Consider the following 22,919-nt stretch of genomic DNA (forward strand, 5'->3'; position numbering starts at 1 on the left):
GCCGTGTATATTTAAATAACTATTTATAAATAGTAACATAATTTACATTAACAACTATTAGTTGGAAAAGTGAAGTAAAATTCCAAAAGAGAAAATAAATAGACGGAAATTATTTCAAATGTGGTTATAAAACTAAAGTGACAAGACATTTGAAGAGCAAAGCTTCGTCCAGCGCTTAAGACTTTGTATTTTTCTATGAACTTGCAGACGCCTTTCTTTCCATTAAACAAACTAGAGAACCCCAAGTTCCGTAATTCCGTAAATTGGAATCACATGGACTATTCCTATATGAATTTGATATAATGGATAATGTATAAAAAAATATATACGATGCCAATAATATACGACCAGTACGATAAAAGAGAAAATGCAAAGAGTGTTCGAAAAAATCCAGGATACACCATTTTGGAAAATATATGTAAAGTTTTATCTGGTACATACCAGGAGTTACCAACAAATATATTAATATACCTATAGTTCATACCTCAACAATTTCTTGTCATTTAAATTTATTAGGTATTTTATCCTCTACTCAGCCTTGCTCTTTATATTAATATTTTCATTTGTAATCTGATTATGGTCCTGTTAAATCCGCGCCGCACTAACTAAGCCTATTCATAATTGATTTAATTAACCGCGAAATGTAGTAGTTACCTACTGTCTAGATACATTGCAATCAGGTTTGCTTTAAATATTAGGATTTATTTCAATTAAAATTAATTTTAAATAACTCACACAATTCGCAGAACCTTGAAACAGAATTTGAAGCCTAATATTTTGGCAAGGCCTACAGATTGAGTGAAATTTTAAATGAGGGTTGATTACCAGAACAATTAAAAATATGCAGATAAATACCTACCACAAGTATTTCACAAGGGAAATAACTAAATAAATAGATTTATTTGCATAGTATTGTCAACTATAAGTACTTTAGAGAGAAAAAGGGTAATATTGAAAATTTAAATAATCACCCTGTAAATATAGTCAAAACTTTGAAAGATATATATGTATGGACATATAGCATTATTTTATTTGGACACATCTTTTTAGTAGATTTTTACAAAAATACCCTCAGTACAAATACTTATTAATTTAATTCATTTCATAGAACAAAATTTATAAATATAATTGGAATCAATTACATGTCAGTATTGCACAATAATTTAAAAGTGAATCGGGGCCAGTCCGGAGCCACCTTGAGAGCCAGTTGATGGCCAGGAGTCTCCACTTGATAAGCAACCCCTCGGAGTGTATGTTATTTTATAATGATTTGTAAAAATTTATTGATTTGTGTGTTTTCCCTCTCAGCAGCCAAGCGAGTAGCTCGAAGTAATAATAATATTTTTTTTTACCAGTATTTTAAACAAGAAACGTGACAGTATTTCATCTTCCTAAATATAATTTGACATGTAGTGAAGTGAACAATTTTTGAAGTCATCCTAACCACAGAGTACCATCCTAACAATATATTTACGGAATTATGCAGTTTGATTATAACGAAATTATATCTCTTTTAAATTTCACTTTGGACTGAGTAATAGTAACATTTGATCAAAGAATATTATTTATTAGATATGAACATATTGAAACACGTAAAAACTCTAAATGCTGGTTAATTTTATTTCGTATTTATTTACCTTAACTTCCTGTGAGTTATCATAAATGTAAGGCTCTTCCCAAGTAATATTAGATCCATTCGAGTCGCCTGTTAGAAAAGGTGGAGGATTTACACAATTCTCTATTAATGGCATTTCATTATCTGAAGACAATTATATTAGAATTGAAAATAACTCTTATAAACATTATACCTTCAACTAAAACAAAGAATCTACATTTTGCAGTATTATGAAAAGCATCTCGTGCAAAATATATCACAGGTGTTTTACCAATTTGAAATTTAAAATCTGATATATTATTCATTGCTGGTTTAACCCATACCAGAACTTCGAGACCAGAGTTATCTAAAATTAAAAAAAAAATTAAGAGCAAGTTTTACTGATAAACCTAAAATAAATAGTTGAAGCAAAAAATAAAAAAGCACCATGTAATATGCAAATGAAGCGACTTAAGACTAAAATATTTAGCCTAATAATCACGATCGGATTTCCTCCGTCATTTAAATACACCCTGTACATACCTGTTACATGTGGATGTTGCCAGTGTACCTGTCCATACTTTTTTCCAAATAAAGTATTTGTAGTTATATTTTGTGGGCATTCCAGTTTCGGAGGTACTACATCTACAAAACATTTGGAAATCATGTTATTCATCTTCATTCATTACAGTTGGTTCGATATTATATCCTAGGAGTAATCTTCATATTCTGGATGTTTTAAATTGGTTGCAAAACGCTGTTGTTTCAGATATAGTCAGAGACAGGGAGATGATTTTTGATCAGTTGAATAATTTAAATAAATCTCGACAAGAAGTCAAAAATATCTTCGTCTCGAAAAAAAAAGAACGAAAATTTGTACACTCAATTCAGATTTACGAATATTTGAATAGCCATACAAAAATAGGATATATATTTTTAAAGCAAATTCAAATTTGCCTCTCACTACAGGGATCTCGGAAACAGTAAGAAATACGAAGTAGCTTAACTAGAGGCAAAGTGCGTAATCACGGGACCAACATTATGCCTCTAAAATATCAAAGCTAACATGTTTAGTTTTCGAAATATTTGAAAAATACCGAAATTTTGGAAGTCGTTTTTGTTTAATTTCAGTCTTGTTTTAGGTGATATTGAAAATAAAGAACAATTTCTCACGGCAACTTTTTGTCTTCTACCGAATGACATAATCAATTTTTATATGTAATATTTCGTCTCTCCAGGACCATCATCAATTTAATTTTTTTTAATACGACCCTAGAAATGTTATTTCATTTTTTGCAAGCCTTCATGACCCCCAATACTGTACTGCCTCAGCTCGAACCAGATTCAGATGTTTTGTCTCTAAAAATTCATCTTCAATATAGTCGTTCCAAATTTATCTATTTTTTTTAGATTTCTATGTTTCTTGAATTATCGTATACTCTAAGTGTCGTTAGACCCTGCGAAATCCACCTAGTTATTTAAACTTATTTCCATCACATGTTAAGTGTTCTTTTTTAAATATCACCTTAAACAAGGCTGAAATTAGACAAAAATGGATTTTCAAAATTTCGTTTCTTTTTTAAATATTTCGAAAACTAATCATGTTAGCCTTGATTTTTTTGAGGCATAATGTTGGTCTCCTGATTACGCAACTTTGCCCCCATTTAAGCTACTTCGTATCTCTTACCGTTTCCGAGATCCCTGTAGTGAGAAGTGAATTTGTATAGTTTAAAAGCTCCTCTTTCTACAATTTTTTTACAATATAAACCTATCAATAATAATTTTGCGTTATTGTACTACTACTATAAGTGTCACTCCTTTCGCAAGAATGTACTAGGTATTAACATTTTTTACAATTCAAACACTCACAAAAAAAATAACAAAAAAAAACATTAGCGAAACCGTAATCTAGTGAAAAAACACATCAATTTTTAGCAACTTTATTTATTTGTCAAAATGTGTTACTTCTTGATTTCCTATCTCTGAAAATAATATCGTAAAATAATAACTGTTTTCGAATTTAGTTATAGGTTTACACTCATATTCAATGTAATTGAATATGAGTGTATTCAACTAATTATTCAGTTTGTAGTACGTATACACTTTGTTAAATTGGAATTCACCGCACTTTGATTTTGAAACCAATTGTAAGACGACCGGGAAGTCAGCTGTTTCTTGTGGTGCGCCGGCGCGTTCCCAGTCAGCAAATGTGATCTAAAGTAGCGCGCCGAGTTAACGCTTATTTTTTAAAAGGTCGAGTAAACATAAATTATTATTATTGATATTCGTTGATATTTAAATATTTTATTTTAATTTAAATACATTTATAGATTAACTTTAACGATTAACGAAATAATTAACTTCTAATAGAATAATAATAATTTATAATTATTACATAATGAATTAGAAGAAATATTCATACTAAAATTTTTCCAATACCTCTAATAATGTTTATTCTACTGATAGTCATAACAAAATTTTCTTTGTCAATTTATGAAAATTGTTAAAGTTATAAAAGATACAACATTATTGTAAAAATTATGATTACTCTTCTGGTCCGAAACGTCACTGAGCAATAACGTATCATTAGACTCAAAAGAAAATTACATAATCCAATAATGCACTTTCAAACAGAGGAGCAAAAATTGTGTTTTCTATTTCCGTGTAGCTCTTTAAATAAGCAGAGGAAAATTAAAATTTAGTATTAAAATCTTTCAAATCAAAAAAACTATTTTGATTTCTCTTTGGGAATTTATTATACCAAACTACATTACTTCGCTAATTTATTTACTTATCTATATCTAACTATTTCAGACATAGCCGTGTTGCGCATGCAATTTAAAACATCCTGTATATACATATACGTCACGATTTAAAATTTTCGCACCTTCTACGTACCTACCTATATAATAAACAAATTTGGAATCTTTCCTTTATTCGCTATTTTTTATAAAAGTTCACTGGTATCTAAATATGTATATATGTATAAAGAAAATGAAATCATTTAAAAAATCTAAATGGCAGTGAGATTAAAGCGATAGTCAGACTAGGCTGCTTTACCAGCTCCCGATGGCTGCTGGCTGCTGATAGCACAATATGAATTCCTAGCAGCCGCTTTTTTTACCATATAAAACTAATGATAACCCAAACCAGCGTTGCTTGCTGTCGATGTTTACAGCGAGCAGCCACCAGCAGGAGGTAAAATAGCCTAGTCTGGCCGCCTTTTAAGTGAAGAAACCAGCCAACAATACAGGGTGTTTCTTAAGTAGATGTCAAAAATCCAGGAGCGTATTCTGTGGCCAAAAATAAGGGTTTTTTGTTATACAAATGTGGGGTCTTAGGGCAGCAATTGTCCAGCTATAACGTGTCAAAAATTAAAAAAAAATCAGTTTTGAATTTTTAATTTGAAATAATTTAACCAAATTCAGTGTGCATATTTAGTATGACAGTAGATATGAAACAAAACAATACCAGCTTTAGAAACTTATCACTGGCAGAGGTGTGGGCTGATGCTAATAATAAATTCGTTGATGATTTTGTGGCAAGAAAGTCAAATTATTTTATAATCTTCCTAGACTAGTAACTCTACGGTTGTGCTGCCTAAGTTTACCAACAGGTCAATTTCGATGGCTTAATAAAACGGAAATCACAATCTGATCCTGTAATAAATTGCTGATGATTATATAATCTTTTCATATAAAAGTTAAGTATTGGAAGTTGACATCCGGTACAGTTACACCACAATGATTTGCCCAGAGAATTTTGTACCGCCTATCAGCAAGCATTCAACGTTCAAATTTTATACCTACATGTACATACAGGGTGTCCCGGAAATGGTGGGCAATCTCTCGGATATGGATAGATAATGAGAAAATAATGTCACAAGTTCATATAAAATTTTTTCCTCCGGGCTCACCCTGTAGAGTAATTAGCTCTTGAAGTTGAGAATTGAAAATGGTTTTTTTGCTGTAACTTTTGTATTTTTCAATAAATTTAGAAAATTTCTTGGCTGGATCTATAATTTTAGAAGCTGTTTTGGATGATAATATGAAATCCTCGATAATAATTACGGAGGCCCGGAGGCAAAGCACCCCCCACCAAAATTTCTAGAAAAAAAATTTTTGTACCACTATACCCCAAATTTTCCATCATTTTATAAAAATTTATGGTATTTTACGTAAAAAAGGTAGGTATACTTGTTGAATATCCATAAAATATAATTTTGTATAATTTTTAACGTGTACTGACAGTTTCTAAAGTGTGATTTTATAACAGTGGTTTTAAAGGTAAATCACATGACTTACAAATTGACTGACAGCATGCGTTAAAATTATACCTTAATGACGTTTGTAGAAAAACAAGTTTAGAGACAACGGTACTGTTTAATTTGAGACATTTTATTTAACAGAAACACAGGTTTAATAGTAGTTGGCTTTTACATATCAGAATAAAGGACAATTAATTTGCAATAGCAGTGTTCCAAATTATGAGAATTTGGACTTAACTAAACTAACTAAACGAAAAGTGCATGACAATCAAAATTTTGTAACTAATATAATTCATATTAAATTCTCAATATTAGTTCCACCTTCTCTTATACAAATACGAGCTCAGAAGACTTTGCACTCTCCATAACATTTCAGGATTTTGTCGTATTTCATTTGCACAATAAAAAATCCTTTCTTCTAATTCTTCTCTAGTGGTTACAGGTGTGGAATAAACAAGATTTTTCAAATGCCCCCAAAAGAAAAATTCAAGTGGGTTCATATCTGGAGTTCGGGCAGGCCAATGAATAGGTCCACCGCGACCTATCCAGCGATTAGGATATACCTCGTTTAAATGGTCCCTTACTGCAGCACTAAAGTGAGGCGGCGCCCCACCGTGCATGAATATCAGTGCATTTCTGGTTTCAAGATCAACATCTTCTAACAGTCGTGGTAATTGATGCACAAGGAAATCTAGGTAACGTTGACCATTCAGTCTAGGGGGTAACACAAATGGACCCAATAAGTAAGGACCAATAATTCCACTCCAAACATTAACATAAAATTGTCTTTGGTGCCTAGTTTCAATAATAGCGTGTGGGTTCTCATCAGACCAATAATGTAAATTATGGGAGTTAATAACTCCATTCCTCCCAAAACTTGCTTCGTCAGTATACCGAATTAATCTCGTAAACATAGGATTTTGCTCATGTCTCTGAAGAAACCATTGAGAAAACTGTACTCTTGCACGAAAATCATCAGGATTAAGAGCATGCACTTTTTGGATATGGTAAGGGTGAAGAAGCTGTTCTCTAAGGATTGTTGCAACAGTGGTCTTTGGAACATTGGTAAAAGAAGATAATGACCTAATGCTAACTGTTGGATGAGCAGCAACTTCGTCCAGTATATTTTCCTCTACTTCAACTGTACGTGCTGTTCGCGGAGCACCCCTGTTTGCAGTAACAGGAGCAAACTGACCTAAAGACATTAAAATTTATTTAATATCCATTTTGTTTAATAATAGTAATCGTATTTTACCAGTTTCTCTTAATCTTTGATCAATACGTTCGAAAGTTTTGCGATCCGGAATCCTTCTATTAGGATAAGAATGCTGATAAAAATCTTGTTGCTGCCGAAGCATTACAATAGCCCACCCGTACATTAAATGCATATCAGCATATTCTTCATTGGAATACTCCATATTTTATAACAAATTATGAGTTATTCAAAAATTATAGATCCTGCCAAAAAATTTTCAAAATTTATGGAAAAATATAAAAGTTACAGCAAAAAAACCATTTTTAATTCTCAATTTCAAGAGCTAGTAAATCTACAGGGTGAGCCCGGAGGAAAAAATATTTTATATGAACTTGTGACATTATTTTCTCATTATCTATCCATATCGGAGAGATTTCCACCATTTCCGGGACACTCTGTATACAGTAAACCCACCTGGAAAATATAGGAATAAAAAAACAAAAAATACCTGAGACGTCGATTTTCTTTTCAAGGAAGACACTTGATGGTGCAAGTTTTGGTGTCTTGGCCGTGGCAGCCTTAGGGGGTGGTTAGGGGGTGACGAGCAGGGCAATCGCCCGGGGCCTCGCTTTTACAGGGACCTCGCGCAACAACCCGAGTAAAAAAGTTTATATTTAAAACATTATTTTATCCTTAGCTATTAGTTACAGAAGTATATGACAATAAAATAAAGTTGGTTTATTCATAGTAAACACATTAATACTTAATAAGTAGTAATAGGTATCTAAATAAAATTTCTCAATTAGATGTATTTATTGATCGATATCCAAATCCATTAATTTATCAGTGGATAATAATATTTTTTGTAATTTGACTGTAAAACATAAATAAAAAAACTTGTACCTTATTTTATCATTATTAAAAATTTATCGTCTTTGTATTTGTTAACTTTTACAAATCTCTTAATGTAATATTTGAAAACTTAAAATTTATAACTTTTGCATTTCTCTTAAATCATCAGAAATATCTACATTCGATTTACGTACATTTCACAAAGAAGGACCTCGCAAAGATATGCCGCCCGGAACTTCGCAATGGTAAAGGTCTTGGAGCTCCTTATACAGGGGCGTAAAATACCCTTAAACTTTAAAACCTATGTTGAGTGACGCCTCATTTTAAAGCTTTTTCAATTCTACTCTCGACGACATACGACTTTTTGAATTTTGGTTTGGATGTGACAATAAAACCATCATTTCAAGAATAAGACAAAACATGAATGAATGAAAGAATGTTATTTTAATAAATGTTCGAATTGGTTTCTCTCCGCTTCCATACAATAATAAAATCTTTGCTCCACTTCCGAACGAACATTTCGAAGTATTTCGGGCGTTATCTGACGACCTTCTCCAACAATTTCTCCATAAATAAATTTGTTTTGATTTTTCGTTTATCTGTCAATACAAAACTTTATACTCTGTCAGTTCAACTTTTTTACCTGTTTTACTTTAAACGAGACAATATTGTCTCGTCTTGTTTTGTCGAGACAATATCCCGTAAAATCTTCACAAATCGATTAAATTCCAATTCGTGAAAACGGCGTATACTATTGTTGAAAAAGTGGAAATAATTAGCTTGTTCTACAAGAATAATGACTGTGTACGGCAGGCAGCACATATTTTTAATGATCGTCATCCTGACAAAAACACTTCGGTACGTCCTGGATTTAGTGCATACATTTTCGGAAACTAGATCAGCTGCAAACAAAAAATATCAGCGTGAACAGGTCGTACTTAATGTAGTAATCGGGTAGCTGTTCTGGGTCACATCGTAATGGAACCAAATTTGAGTCTCCGGTAACTTGCTGGTACTGCAGGAATTTCTGTATCTAGTTGCCGCCGAATCTTAAAAATTCATTCAAAATTTAATTTAGTACAAGAAATTAATGAAGACGATCCTGATCGCCGCTTGCGCTTCTGTGAAGAATGTATGTTCCAACTGGATGGTCGAGTCAACCGCCATAATTGCCGCTACTGGAGTGATGAAAATCCACGTATTTTTCATGAAACTCATATGCAGCATCCGAGAAAATTGAATTTTTGGGGAGGTATCCTGGGGGACCACCTCTAGGGACCAGCTCATAGGGCCTTAGAGGCCCTACCGGGAAATCTTGATGGAAACATACATCTGAATCTACTGGAAACGATGATTGTCGAAGTACTGGAAAATTGCAACACTTTGCCAAGATGTGTGGTTTCAGCAGGATGGTGCTCCAACATTATGCCATAGCTGTGCGTGATTTTCTTAATCCAAATCACTGGATAGAGCATAGAGGTTAAATTGAGTGGCCTTCCAGATCGTCGGATCTTCGCCCTTAGACTTTTTTCTATGGGAACGCTTAACGTCGAAAATTTATACAACACGACCGAACTCACTTGAGGAGCTTAGTCGGTGAATTGTTGAAGAATGTCATATAACGCCCGAAATGCTTCAAAGTGTTTGTTCGGAAGTGACGCAAAAATTTTATTATTATATGGAAGTGGAGGGAAACCAATTTGAACACTGAATAAAGTAACATTCTTTCATTCATGGATATTTTGTCTTATTCTTCAAGTGATGATTTTATTGCCATATCCAAACCAAAATTTAAAAAGTCATATGTCGTCGAGAGCAGAATTGAAATAACTTTAAAATAAGATATCACTTAACATAGGGTGCCGTTTAAGGTTTAAGGGTATTTTACTCCCCTGCCTAAGGAGTAGCTTCCAAGACACCAAAACTTACGCCATCACGTCAAATAAAATCGACGTAATTTTTTTTTAATTCCGATATTTTCCAGGTGGGAAGTTTTAATTGGAATATCCTGTATAATCCTTTCATATAAAGATTAAGTGTTGGAAGTTGACATTCGGTACACTTACATAATGCCCACAATGATTTGCCCAGAGAATTTTGTACTGTCTAACAGCAAGCGTTCAACGTTCAAACTCTATACAGGGTGTCCCGCATAAGAACCGACACAGGGCCGGTGCATATAGAGGTGTCAAAAATATTGTAATTTAACCAAACTTACCTATATACAAAGTTGCACCCCTGAGGAGTTATTAGCCCCCAAACTGGGGCCTTAAATTTCTAAAAAATTAATACATATCTCTGCAACACTTTACCGCAGAAGAATCAAATTTGGTACATGATTTAGGTTTATTACTAGTTTTCTTTGACTATGATTTAAAGTTAATTGAAGCACTACTAGGTATTCATTGGGGATGACTCACCCCTAAAATTGTACCGACCTTTTTTTTCATTGACCGAATTGAAAAATAATATTATATTACTTCACAGCAGAATTTAATTTTAAAAATTTGTTTACTCTTGTTTTTTAAAAAACTTTTCAAGAAAAACCGTATTAACTGAAACAAGATTTTGACAGTGTTTATTAGAAAATAATCGAAAAGTCAGTAGTAGGCAATGAATTTATCTTTCAAACTTGTCAGTTAGTAATAAAATTATTTTATTTCAACAATTGCCTCTGATTGTTGAAAATGGCCGGAAAAGTGTGGAAGAATTGCTGAAATAAAATAATTTTATTACTAACTGACAAGTTTGAAAGATAAATTCATTGCCTACTACTGACTTTTCGATTATTTTCTAATAAACACTGTTAAAATCTTGTTTCAGTTAATACGGTTTTTCTTGAACACCATAGTTTTTTTAAAATTTAACAGGAGTAAAAAAATAATATTACTATTTTTCACTATTTTTCAATTCGGTCAATGAAAAAAAGTACTGGACAATTTTAGGGGTGAGTCATCCCCAATGAACACCTTGTAGTGCTTCAATTAACTTTAAATCATAGTCAAAGAAGACCAGTAATAAACTTAAATCATGTACCAAATTTGGTTCTTTTACGGTAAACTGTTGCAGAGATATTAATTTTTGTCGAAATTTAGGGCCCCACTTTGGGGGCTAATAATTCCTCAGGGGTGCAACTTTGTATACAGGGTGTTTCTAAAATATGGTTCCAAACTTCTGCTGCGTTTATAACTCATTAAAATAAGCCAAAAAGTTCCTATTAACATGTGCCCTAAAACGCACCCTTAGAAAGTTATATGCCCTTAAAAGGGCTCAAACAAAACTGTTTTTTTTCTGTTATTGACAAAACGGTCGCAAATAAATAGAAAAAAAAAACAATAACTTAAATTGTTAAGCGTTGTGGCAACGTCAGTCTTTTATTTGCCATGGTAAACAGATTTTTGTAATTTTTGGCCTAATAACTTAAAGAGCAGAGTAATTTTCAAACTCAATTTACTCGAAAACCATTGGAAATATCGATTTGGACAAAGATAATATTTTTTACGTAAAATTGTTAAGATTTTATAAATCTGTAGAGAAAATTGTAAAAAAATTGAAATAAAAAAAATTACGGGCCGAAAACCCCCTTCACCAACCTAAATGGGACGCATATGATTTGCATGTCGAAAAACGGAGTAGCCCATGTTATTTAACGTAAAAAGTTATGTAAGACCCATAAATTTTTTTCTATTTATTTGCGACCGTTTTGTCAATAACAGAAAAAAAAAACAGTTTTGTTTGAGCCCTTTTAAGGGCATATAACTTCCTAAGAGTGCGTTTTAGGACACATGTTAATAGGAACTTTTTGGCTTATTTTAATGAGTTATAAACGCAGCAGAAGTTTGGAACCCTATTTATGGAACCCTGTATAGGTAAGTTTGGTTAAATTACAATATTTTGGATACCCCTACATGCACCTGTCCTGTGTCGGTTCTTATGCGGGACACCCTGTATGTTTTTATTATTTTTGGATATTTGATACTGCTATATCTCGAAAAATACTGATCCGATTGAAAAATCATAAATACACTTTTTTATCTAGCTATATGATTCTACATCTACAGTCCGTGGCCGTGAATTTCGTAACACCCTGTTTAGTGTATATATTGTATAAGTTTGCAAGATCATATTTATTCCGAAGCTACCTTTAAAAATACATCATAAAATTTGTTTTCGCAAATTCCGTCGTGAAAAATAATTTTTTAAAACCTTTTTCTCGTGATGTTTCATACTCTGTGTGACCCCAAACGCCCACTGATGTGAGACTTGGGAGTTATGGTATGCATCATTGTCAAATTTCATATTTTAAGAGAAGAGCGGGTCATTTCATTATTAGAAAACAAATTTCCGTAGCACTCGTGGGAGTGGCAGGTCAAAATCCATATTCCATATTGCCATATGTGGTCGTTGGTATGCAAACGTTCTGCACTTTTTGACATATTTCTTCAAAATTGTTGATAGGAGATGAGTAATGATAGATTTTGTGTGCCCGCAATTATAAATAGCACAGACTCACAGAGAAACACACGTGCCACCTTTAAGTGCGGAAGCGCTCATTATCCCCAGGTTGATGTCATGTTGGATACATTACGACAGCACCCCGACATCCCACAAGCCAGATACAAAAGCTCAAACTTCCCATATAAATATGCTGTGCTATGAAGATGAAGGCCCAGAATTACTTGTCGATAATTTGAATGAAAACTATCACGAAACAGAAGTCTTACAGGACTCGGAAATAGTTGGTATTTTCCAACAACTTACTGGCGTTGCAAAAAAAGTGGTTTGACAATAACTATTACCATTGAGTGAGAAATATTATTTCTCACTCAACGCTATTACCTAATCAACCGCTACCGAAAATTAGGGAATACACTACAATACAATTATCCCGAGCAAATAGCACACCTGCTGACAAATCTCTATGGAGAACCGCAGATTTCCTCTGAACCCGTAGTGGTTTTCATAACCTGGAAAAGGCGGATGAACGGCCGTCTTATTCCGCAGACCCCATTCCGGATTATATCAGCCACTAGACCCTGAAATTAGACCACATGTAAGGGTCCACAATCTCGTCGATTTTGAACAGTTAGTATTATTGTTACTGTTACTGTTACTGGTGCTATTACTGTTATTGTTCTTCTCGTTCCCCCTTCTCTTTCCCTCCGGCACCAACACCCAGGGGCGAATCCAGAGATGGATTTGGGGAAGGGGCGTTTGTACAGTGCTAACAAAAAGATTATGCAGTAAAGAAGCTGATAATAGTATATTATTCAACGAGCGTATAATGATGGGTATTATAATAATACCCATTATACGGGAGTAGAATACTATACTTTATCCACGACTAATAAATATTTTTGTTGAAGTTTTTTTTGAAATGTTTCGAAAAACATGGTATGTTAAGAAACAGATATACGACTCGCATAAATGAAGTCGCTGATGGCTCAGTGTAGATGCTCTTTCCCTTCCAACCGCGGGTCCCGGGTTCGAATCCGGTCTAGGAAAATTCACTTATTTAATTTTTTTTTTTTATATGTACAGCACTGAATTGAAAATATTTAGTGGTTTACACAATAAAATTTTAAAAACGGATTGTTTGTAGCAGAACAATATAATATTATAGCTAAATTAAGGAAGCATCTGACAGTATGTGATTAATGACTCATTAATCACTGCCGTGATTAATGGGTATTATTAAGGTCGAGCAAACAGACGTATAATGGGTACATTATACAATAGTCGTGGATAAACATTTTTAATCAGGTAACAAACAACAAGTAAAAGTATTATATTGTGGGGTATGGAGCTGTTGGGATTTATTTTTGTGGTGGGTTTTTTTGTTTCATTTCTACAAAAAAAATTCTTTCGGATGATTTGATGGGGGATGATCGCTCCCGTCGCGTCGCTCCCCTCCGTGGCGCCTGCCTGCCACCACCGCCACTAATATCCGTCTACTATGCTGCGCTTTTCCGATACAATTAAGGAGTTTCAATTCAAGTACCCTATTATAATTATATGAAGGAAAATATAGACACCAAATAAAACAAAATACACGTGCATTCCGATTAAAAAAGTTTACTGAAAATGCTAGATTTAGAAGGCACATTAAAAAAATATTAGGTAGTGAATTTTATTTTATTGTTACACGGTTTTCTCGAATGTATGCTACTTTTTTGAGAAGAATTTCTAAGAAATGGCAGATTTTTTATATGTACATTTTATACTTAAAATTTATGTTACGCAGTGTTAACTTTAAGCATGGGTCAGTTATTTAGGAATATTGGAACGTGTTTCACGGAATATTAATCTGAAATTATTACCTTTTTAAAGTGATATAAATAGTCAATCTATAAATCGCTTATATGTGAGTGCTTATCAATGCTTCGTTTTTTAAACCAACTGTGTGAAACTAACATAATAGTAAAGAGTAAAATTTCAGTGGAAACTAAATTTGTAACACTACAGCCTGTTTAGCAGCGGAATATGAGATTACGCAAAAGGTTTTAAAAAATCAGTTTTCACGACGGCAATGGAGATAAAATCTTATGATATGTATTTCTAGAAGTGAAAGGTAGTCTGCGTATAAATATGCCACCATTCAACTTTGTATAATAACAGTTAAAAATTGAATGCTTTGTGAATTTGTGATATGTAAACTGTCCTATAGACACTTTCTACTGTTGGCCGTTACCTATTTGAAAAAATGAATAATTTGCGTTATTCAGTAGTATACAATGTTTTGTTGTATGAATTTTAACAAATAAAACAATTAGATACCTATATTAGTTTCATTAAAACATTAAAATATCTAACAACTGTTAAACTTTGTACTACTGTGGCAGCAAAACTGAATGGGATATTAAAACAATCTATCGATATCCCAAAAAATATGTAGGTGTGGATTTTTTTATAAAAGCAAGGCATATTATCTACATACAATGTGTTAGCACCTATAAACTCATAAAAATGTAAATAATTAATTATAAAACTTATTACCTATACAATAAGTATCCTCAAATTTACTATTCCATGTACCATGACTCATACATCGTTTTTCTGATGGACCTATAATTTTAAATCCATCGTTACATGTTATTATACACATCTTTCCAAACTCTTGCCTTCCAAAATTGCACGAATTTGGCGTTGTTTTTCCAAACTTTGTTTGAGGTAGCTTATTACATTTTATGGCTAAAAATATAAAATATAATTAAAAACTAATAATGTATCGTCCAACAAACGAGTTATGAATTACTTATTAGTATGCGATAGGGAGAATGTTTGTGGTTCAATTTGCTGAAAACTATGTAAAATGGAATCTAATGCAGATTTAGTTATACCTGAGGAGATACTGGAGTGTGCGAAAGAGGTTTCTTTGAATATTCTCCCAAAGAAATATCGAGAAATTTATGAATGTGTCTACCAACTTTTTATGGATTGGTGCAAAGAAAAAAACATGAAGTTGTATTCAGAAGGTGTATTGATGGTATATTTTTCAAACTTAGCAAATAAAATGAAGCCGTCACGGTATTCAATGTTGCGGTCAAGGTTGGATATAAAGAAGCGGATTGATATAAGCAAATATTTGAAGTTACCAAAAAATCGCGAGTATTTACAAAGGAGCAAGTTGATTGCTTTTTGAATAGAGCACCTGATAATTTATATTTAATGGTGAAGGTAAACAAACGTTTTAAAAATAAAAGAACAACATTTTTAAAAGGCTTCTTTATAGGTCGTCCTAATATTGGAAGTTGCGGGCGGATGCAATTTAATAATTGATAATGTTGAAGATGTGAAATCCACCTTAATTACAAAAATTCCCAATACCAAAATCAAAAGACTAAGTTATTTTACTGTGTTAGGAGACAATTATTTAAGTTTTTATCGAGAATATTTTACTTTACGTGCACTCGGATTGGTATAACGTCGATTACTTCTCAGATATGTTAGTAGAAAGTGTTATCGAATGGTGTTCTGTATTCGTAAAATCAATGCCGTCTCGCAGGAAGTGGAATTTTTTTTTAAACTGTACAACTGGAAAGAGTACAGCACCGTTGCCACTGCTTTCAGAATTGCTCCAAGAATGAGTAGTGGTAGTTCCAGTGGTTTATTTAATTTTAATACTTGTTCAAACTGTGTATCAATGTGGTGGATAAACAAAAATTATTGTAAATATTGTTGAATAAATTTTTATAAATTAAAACTTGATTAACACTTTTAATCTAAGGATTAAAAGTGTCAACTTTAGCTCCTAGGATTAAAAGTGAATACTTTTGTTGCTAAGATACCATTTTTTTTTCTCAGTAAGGAAAATGTCAACCTTCGAGACTGACAGTCAAAAAATGTCATAGTTTTGTGAAGATTGAAGAAAATAGTATATTGTGCGGCAAGTTGTCTATTGCCCACGAGAGTGAACTCACTTCGTTCGTGCGCTCATCTGCTCAAGTGGGTAATAGACAACCGCACGAATTGCACATATTATTTTTTATTACAAATGCAGTGAAATATTAGGGTTCAGGAGCGAAACGATTTTTATTCCGTTTATTAAGTGGACATAAATAACTGTCATTTAAATGTCACTTTTTAAAATTAATATTTTTATTTACAACCACATATGTAATGTTGATATTTCAAACTTACAGTAAGTTTGAAAGATACATATTTCTGGCTTTGAGATATATCCAGATGGAAAGTGATTACTTTCCACTCAGACAAATGCCACTTTTAACCCAGGTAAATGTCAATATTCATTGAATAATGAAAATGTTTATTTCAAAAAACCTTGTACGATTCTTCTTAGGTTACAAATATTTTTCCAAACTTTCAGCGGCTTCTCTCATTTGAGGAGTACAAATAATTTCTTCTGAATCGCTCATTGTCTTCGAAAACACTTTTTTTGATTACAAATGCAACTAATTTAAGTTTGTCTGTTTGACATTTTTAATGCCATAAATAAAATAGTATACAAACATAGTTCATCCTTTCCCCTCGACAAGAATGAAACATTTTCCACCTTGATATGTAATAATAATTACCTACTATTATTACCATGCGGGATAAGTCCTATCTTTCTGTTTCTGTTTTTTTAGGTCAGTAAATAGCTATTTATTTGCGTGCGGTAATCATACTTGTCGCACGCGAATTGACAATAAAACATGTAAAATTTAAATACACACTAAACTAAACAAGATTGTTACTACATACTAAACATTTCTTTATTTTGTGTGAACTGTCCTACTCGTAGGCAACCCTATATTCTATGTAAACCTAGCGCACCCTAGCGTGCATAATGTTATTTTATTCTATCGTAGTCAGTAGTGATGGGCAAAACGATTCATTTTGATGTTTCTAATCAAATGACTCATTTCAAAGTTGAGAATCGAAACTGGGAGCCGACTCTTCCGACTCCCAACTCCTATTAGTCCAAGAGAATTAAGCTCAAAACCTTAGAGATATGGCTGTTGCTTGACGTAACTTGGATATTATTAAAAATCGATCGAAAATAATATATACAATGAAAATATAAGGTTGCGCCAAGAAAAAAAGTTGTGCTATTTGCAGAAAAAATTAAAAACTGCAAAAATACTCAAAAATTACGTGTTTTTTCTAACATTTTCCAACATAACTTCTTAAATATGCAGTTTACAGAAAAAACTATCACTGGTGAATTTGTTTGTTATGAAATTTGCTACAAGATAGAATTGTTTTGATACCTACGCATATCATATTTTTGTTGCTAAATAGCCAAAACAACGTAAGAAAGTGATGAAAATCGAGGTAATTTGGAAGTGTCAAACTGACAGGCAAGAAATTGTCCAATTCTACTATAAATGTAGATGTAAGTACTTTAAACGATTATAAAACGAAATTCCAAGACCCGATCCAAATCGGCCTGATAGTATTGGTATGAGACAATTTGTTACTAAATTTCAGCGCGAAATGTCGTTATTTTTTTACGTGAGTGCTGGGGTTAAAGTTAGGCATTTTAATCTGCGCTGATTTTTTTTACACTTACTTGGATGCCTGGATATAGAATCGTTGGAATATCAATTTTCTTTTTTTGAATAATTTTTGGAGCGAATTTAAAAGTTAGAAAAATTTTGACTTTATAAACAATTACTTTCGTGAAGCGGCTTTGCGGGATGGAAAATATACCAAAGTACCAAAAAACAGTTCTCGGAAAGACGCTTAACTTGAAAAAAAGAACGTTCAAATTCGTCGTATAAGTTCTGAGATATCGAGTGTCAAAGTCAACAAGCGTTAGCTGCAAAACTGTGCATAATGTAACAACAGCAAAATATGAATTTGGTAGGTTTTTTAAGTACTTTTCATATGTGCTTTTATAAATATTATCACACGTGTGCCTTTTTTATGAAAATTCAATGAATATCGCCAAACCGACCATTTCAGCCGAAAAACCGGAGGGAGGGGATGAATGATAGAAATTGAAATTGCGCGTTCAAAAAGAGCGTGCCCTCTTCGGCGTTCAATATCTCGGCTTCTACGGCTCCGATTTTTATGATTTTTTAAAAATCAACATATCATAATGAGAGGAATTCAATTATCAAGATTTCATTAAAATATTATAAAGCCCTATCAGCCTATTATGACTACTTAAAATTTCACATATTTCATTGTTGTTGTATATTCATGTAAATAATAATATCGATGGTAGATATACATAGTCCATTGTTAATAGTTATTAGTTTTAATAATTCGTAATAATGTTTAAAACCTTGAATTTTTTATTTAATATGTAATTTATTTATTTGATATTTATGAAACGTATCATCGCATTATTAAAGTATTCCGCTTTTTTACAGCATAGTTGCTGTTTTCTCTCCCAAATTTTTCTTCTACAAGCTGTCATACGGTGACGGCCTATTAGAATATTTCGGAGACTACTTCGATTTGAATTTTGAAAATTTGGGACCTGCTGGTTTTGGAGGTTTTATTTAAAAAGAGTTTAAATAAAATAATGCCATTGTTGTAGTACTTCCGGTTATGCCGGTAGTCGCCACCTATTTGCTTATTATAAATGGAAAATCCTATATATTTTTGCATATTTGGATTCTACGCGTAATGTTAGAGGAATTTTATAAAGCTTCCCTATATTCATGTCTAAAGATGTAATGGTCTTCGACCTATTTCAATTTCATTTTTATTGTCGCATTTGATTGACCGAACCACCAAAACTTGATTTTTCTAAATTAGACACCTTGTATATTTAATCAAAATCTATTGTAAAAATTTACTCTATATCTATCCATATTACATCTCCATATACCTATCTTTTAATTTTTCTGTTTTGAGTTTTTGTGATAAATAAAATGATCCAATTTCTTGCGAGGATGGCTATGAAATTGCTAGCAAATATAAAAAATCAAATTAACCAACCATAACCAACCATAAATCATCATTTGCTGATAATCTGACAGTGGTACCTACTTACAATTAGTTAAACACTGATTTGAAAATAATGGAAAACGGTACCTATTCCAATGCTGATATAACTGAAAACAGCAATGATGTAAAAAGTGAAAAACTTTAATAATATGATGATAATGAAAATATAATAAACACGTTTTATAAACATAAATAAATAATTATTTGCATCTATCTTTTTCTATATTCTATGCATACAATAAATAAATTACATATTAAATAAAAATTTCAAGATTTTATTTAAACATTATTACCACGTAATTATTAAAACTAATACCTATTAACAGTGGATTATGTTCCTATATCCTACCATCGATATTATTATTTACATGAATATACAGTATAACAAATGTGAGAAATTTTAAGTAGTCGTAATAGACAGAAAAGGGCTTTATAATAATGAAATCTTGATAATTGAATTCCTCTCATTTTGCTTTATCGATTAAAAAAAAAATCATCAAAATCGGAGCCATAGAAGCCGAGATATTGAACGCCGAAGCGCGCGCGCTTTTTTTTAAAACGCGCGATTTCAATTTCTATAATTCATCCCCTCCCCTCGGTTTTGCGGCACAAATGGTCGGCTTGACAATATTCATTGAATTTTCATAAAAAAGCACACGTGCGATCATATTTATAAAAACACATACGGAAAGTTCTTGAAAAAACCTACCAAATTCAATTTTTATTGTTGTTACATTATACATAGTTTTGCAGCAAGCGCTTGTTAACTTTGACACTCTATATCTCGGAACTTATAGGACCGATTTGAACGTTCTTTTTTTCAAGTTAAGCGTCTTTCCGAGAACTGTTTTTTAGTACTTTGGTATATTTTCCAACCCGCAAAACCGCTTCACGAAAGTATTTGTTTATAAAGTCAAAATTTTTCTAACTTTTAAATTCGCTCCAAAAATTATTCAAAAAAAGAAAATTGATATTCTAACGATTCTATATGATTGTTACGGGGTCTAAGTATGTGTAAAAAAATCAGCGCCAATTAAAATGCCTAACTTTAACCCCAGCACTCACGTAAAAAAATAACGACATTTCGCGCTGAAATTTAGTAACAAATTGTCTCATACCAATACTATCAGACCGATTTGGATCGGGTTTTGGAATTTCGTTTTATAATCGTTTAAAGTACTTACATCTACATTTATAGTAGAATTGGACAATTTCTTGGCTGTCAGTTTGACACTTCCAAATTACCTCGATTTTCATCACTTTCTTACGTTGTTTTGGCTATTTAGCAACAAAAATATGATATACGCAGGTATCAAAACAATTCTATCTTGTAGCAAATTTCATAACAAACAATTTCACCAGTAATAGTTTTTTCTGTAAACTGAATATTTAAGAAGTTATGTTGAAAAATGTTAGAAAAAACACGTTATTTATGAGTATTTTTGCAGTTTTTAATTTTTTCTGCAAATAGCACAACTTTTTTTCTTGGCGCAACCTTATATTTTCATTGTATATATTATTTTCGATCGATTTTTAATAATATCCAAGTTACGTCAAGCAACAGCCATGTCAATATGTAATTCTCCTTGACTATATGGCAGATATCGAATCGCTAAGTTCGTAAGTCGCATAATCACGGTGGCTCCGTCTCGGAACGGACGGAAATAGCGGATTCTGGGCCGATTGACGAATTTTGTCGATCTTGAGCTTAACCGATAATTCGATTACACATTTGTTTACTGAAACAACTGACTAAAATTAAAATTAGTTTTTCCACTGCAGTCAAGGGTTACGTACTTAGTTCTTTCACTGAAATTTGTTGTCAAGGGTGTAGTACCTATTTGTATGTAATACAAAAATGCGAATGAATGCGACGATAAAGCATATATTCTCTTCAAACGTTTATAAATTCAAACGCAAACCGTTTGCTACCCTTTTTCCCTGTAGATTGCGGCCATTGTTGCCCACACTCTTTACTCCCTATCAGTATCAAACGACTTGCAAATCACTAAATACAGTGATCACAGGATTCACAGGCACAGCTACACGCCGATCCAAATCGCAAAACGAATCTGACTCACATCTGACTCTCGGCCCTGGTGATTCAGCTGTACACTAAACGGATTCGACACTTCACACGGAATTCGGCACAGGTCGATCACGATAACGCTACATATTGAATCATCGGAGTCGACTCTTACATATTTTGGGAGTAGACTCAGATGATCTAAGCCAAGAGTCGACTCTCTGATTCGAAACATACACTCACTAGCCAACACTAGTAGTCAGTAATGTTTCAATGCTAAAACGACACTCACGTGTATTAGTATTGTCTCCCATTTATTCAAATTAAACGGTCCACTTTCAACTCTAGTATCTATTCTACAATAAGAAAACCAGCACCTAGTTTTCAAACAAGTAGCGAATATATTTGTTGTAACATAACGAGAAAGAAACAGTACTTTTTTATGTTGACAGTTGAAATTCAACTAACTAGATGTACATTCGTATATTCTTTTAAATTTTCCCTCGAGCCGTGGATGCTCACATAAGTCATAAAACAATTTTGATGCTTTGGGTGAGGTACGCCTTGGGTCAAAATAAAGCTTCAATGGCGTGGTACGCGGGGGTTACCAGTGAGTTTAAGGGTGCTGAGAGGAAATGAGAATTAAGGGTAGATGTTACGTTGCGTAGGAATTGGTGCAGTATTATTACAAAGGGGAGAAGATCAACAACTACACGACGTTAGAAGAAATCTTTCTCTTGTTGAAAAAAAATTATTCCACAAAAATTAAAAGTTCGGTTACCTGAGGCATTCAATTTATAGCAAACCTGTAAAATTTGTACCATACCACTATGTTATATATTTTTTAAATCAATAAAAATGGTCACTCTAAAGCTGTCGGAATACGATTATACACAAAAACGAAGTAGCTCGTAGAGATTTCTTAAAGGTTAATAAAGCTTAATAAAATAAATCTGCATCCAAAAGGTCGAGATATATTACCAGTTATAGCCTGAGACATTAATAGCAGAAATTCAATTTTCCCATCATAGAATCATTATCAGGACATTTACGTACTGCCAAAACCTTACATTAAATAAAAAGCAGTTACACTGATGGGCATCTTAAAGTCCCCACTAGTTGGGTCGCTGTCGTTCTCTCGCGCCCCACCACAAATAATTAGATATGTTTCGGACTAGGAGTGTTGTTTGGAAATGTACACCGTGGCACCAAAAACTGTTGTATTCAATAGGGCGATAATAATGAATCCGATAACAGTTGCATTTGATATTTTAGAATATATTATTTTATTAATGATACGTATGTAACATTCCTAGTTAGTTAAATGAGAATATTGAAGATTTTTTTTAAATAAAATGTTAAAAACCATTTACTTTTTTAATCATTATTCGCAACATTCAATACCTGCATATTTAAAGTTTTTTTTTCCTTTACTAGGGATATTCATACAGGGCGGCCCAATAGTGATAATATTACTCATATGCCATACGGATAGAAAATAATTTTAGGCGCCATAAGGGGGACGTTTTAAAAATGTTATGAAGTATGCGGGGTGTTTCCGAAGGCCGCGTCAAACATG

At 32.7% G+C, this 22,919-nt stretch overlaps 1 protein-coding gene across 1 annotated transcript; it reads right to left on the reverse strand.

Moving 5' to 3' along the window:
* Nucleotides 1–1,570: 1,570 nt before the first annotated feature.
* Nucleotides 1,571–15,094, reverse strand: LOC108914488 (sushi, von Willebrand factor type A, EGF and pentraxin domain-containing protein 1-like). The gene is made up of 4 exons (XM_018720306.2): nt 14,905–15,094; nt 2,138–2,239; nt 1,809–1,961; nt 1,571–1,759 (listed from the first exon to the last, which is right to left on the reverse strand). The coding sequence occupies exons 1-4, from the start codon at nt 15,011–15,013 to the stop codon at nt 1,602–1,604; spliced, it is 522 nt and encodes a 173-aa protein (XP_018575822.1). The 5' UTR covers nt 15,014–15,094; the 3' UTR covers nt 1,571–1,601.
* Nucleotides 15,095–22,919: the final 7,825 nt, after the last annotated feature.

This window comes from Anoplophora glabripennis, unplaced genomic scaffold (genome assembly GCF_000390285.2).
Source record: "Anoplophora glabripennis isolate ALB-LARVAE unplaced genomic scaffold, Agla_2.0 scaffold1153, whole genome shotgun sequence".
Lineage (NCBI taxonomy): Eukaryota > Metazoa > Arthropoda > Insecta > Coleoptera > Cerambycidae > Anoplophora > Anoplophora glabripennis.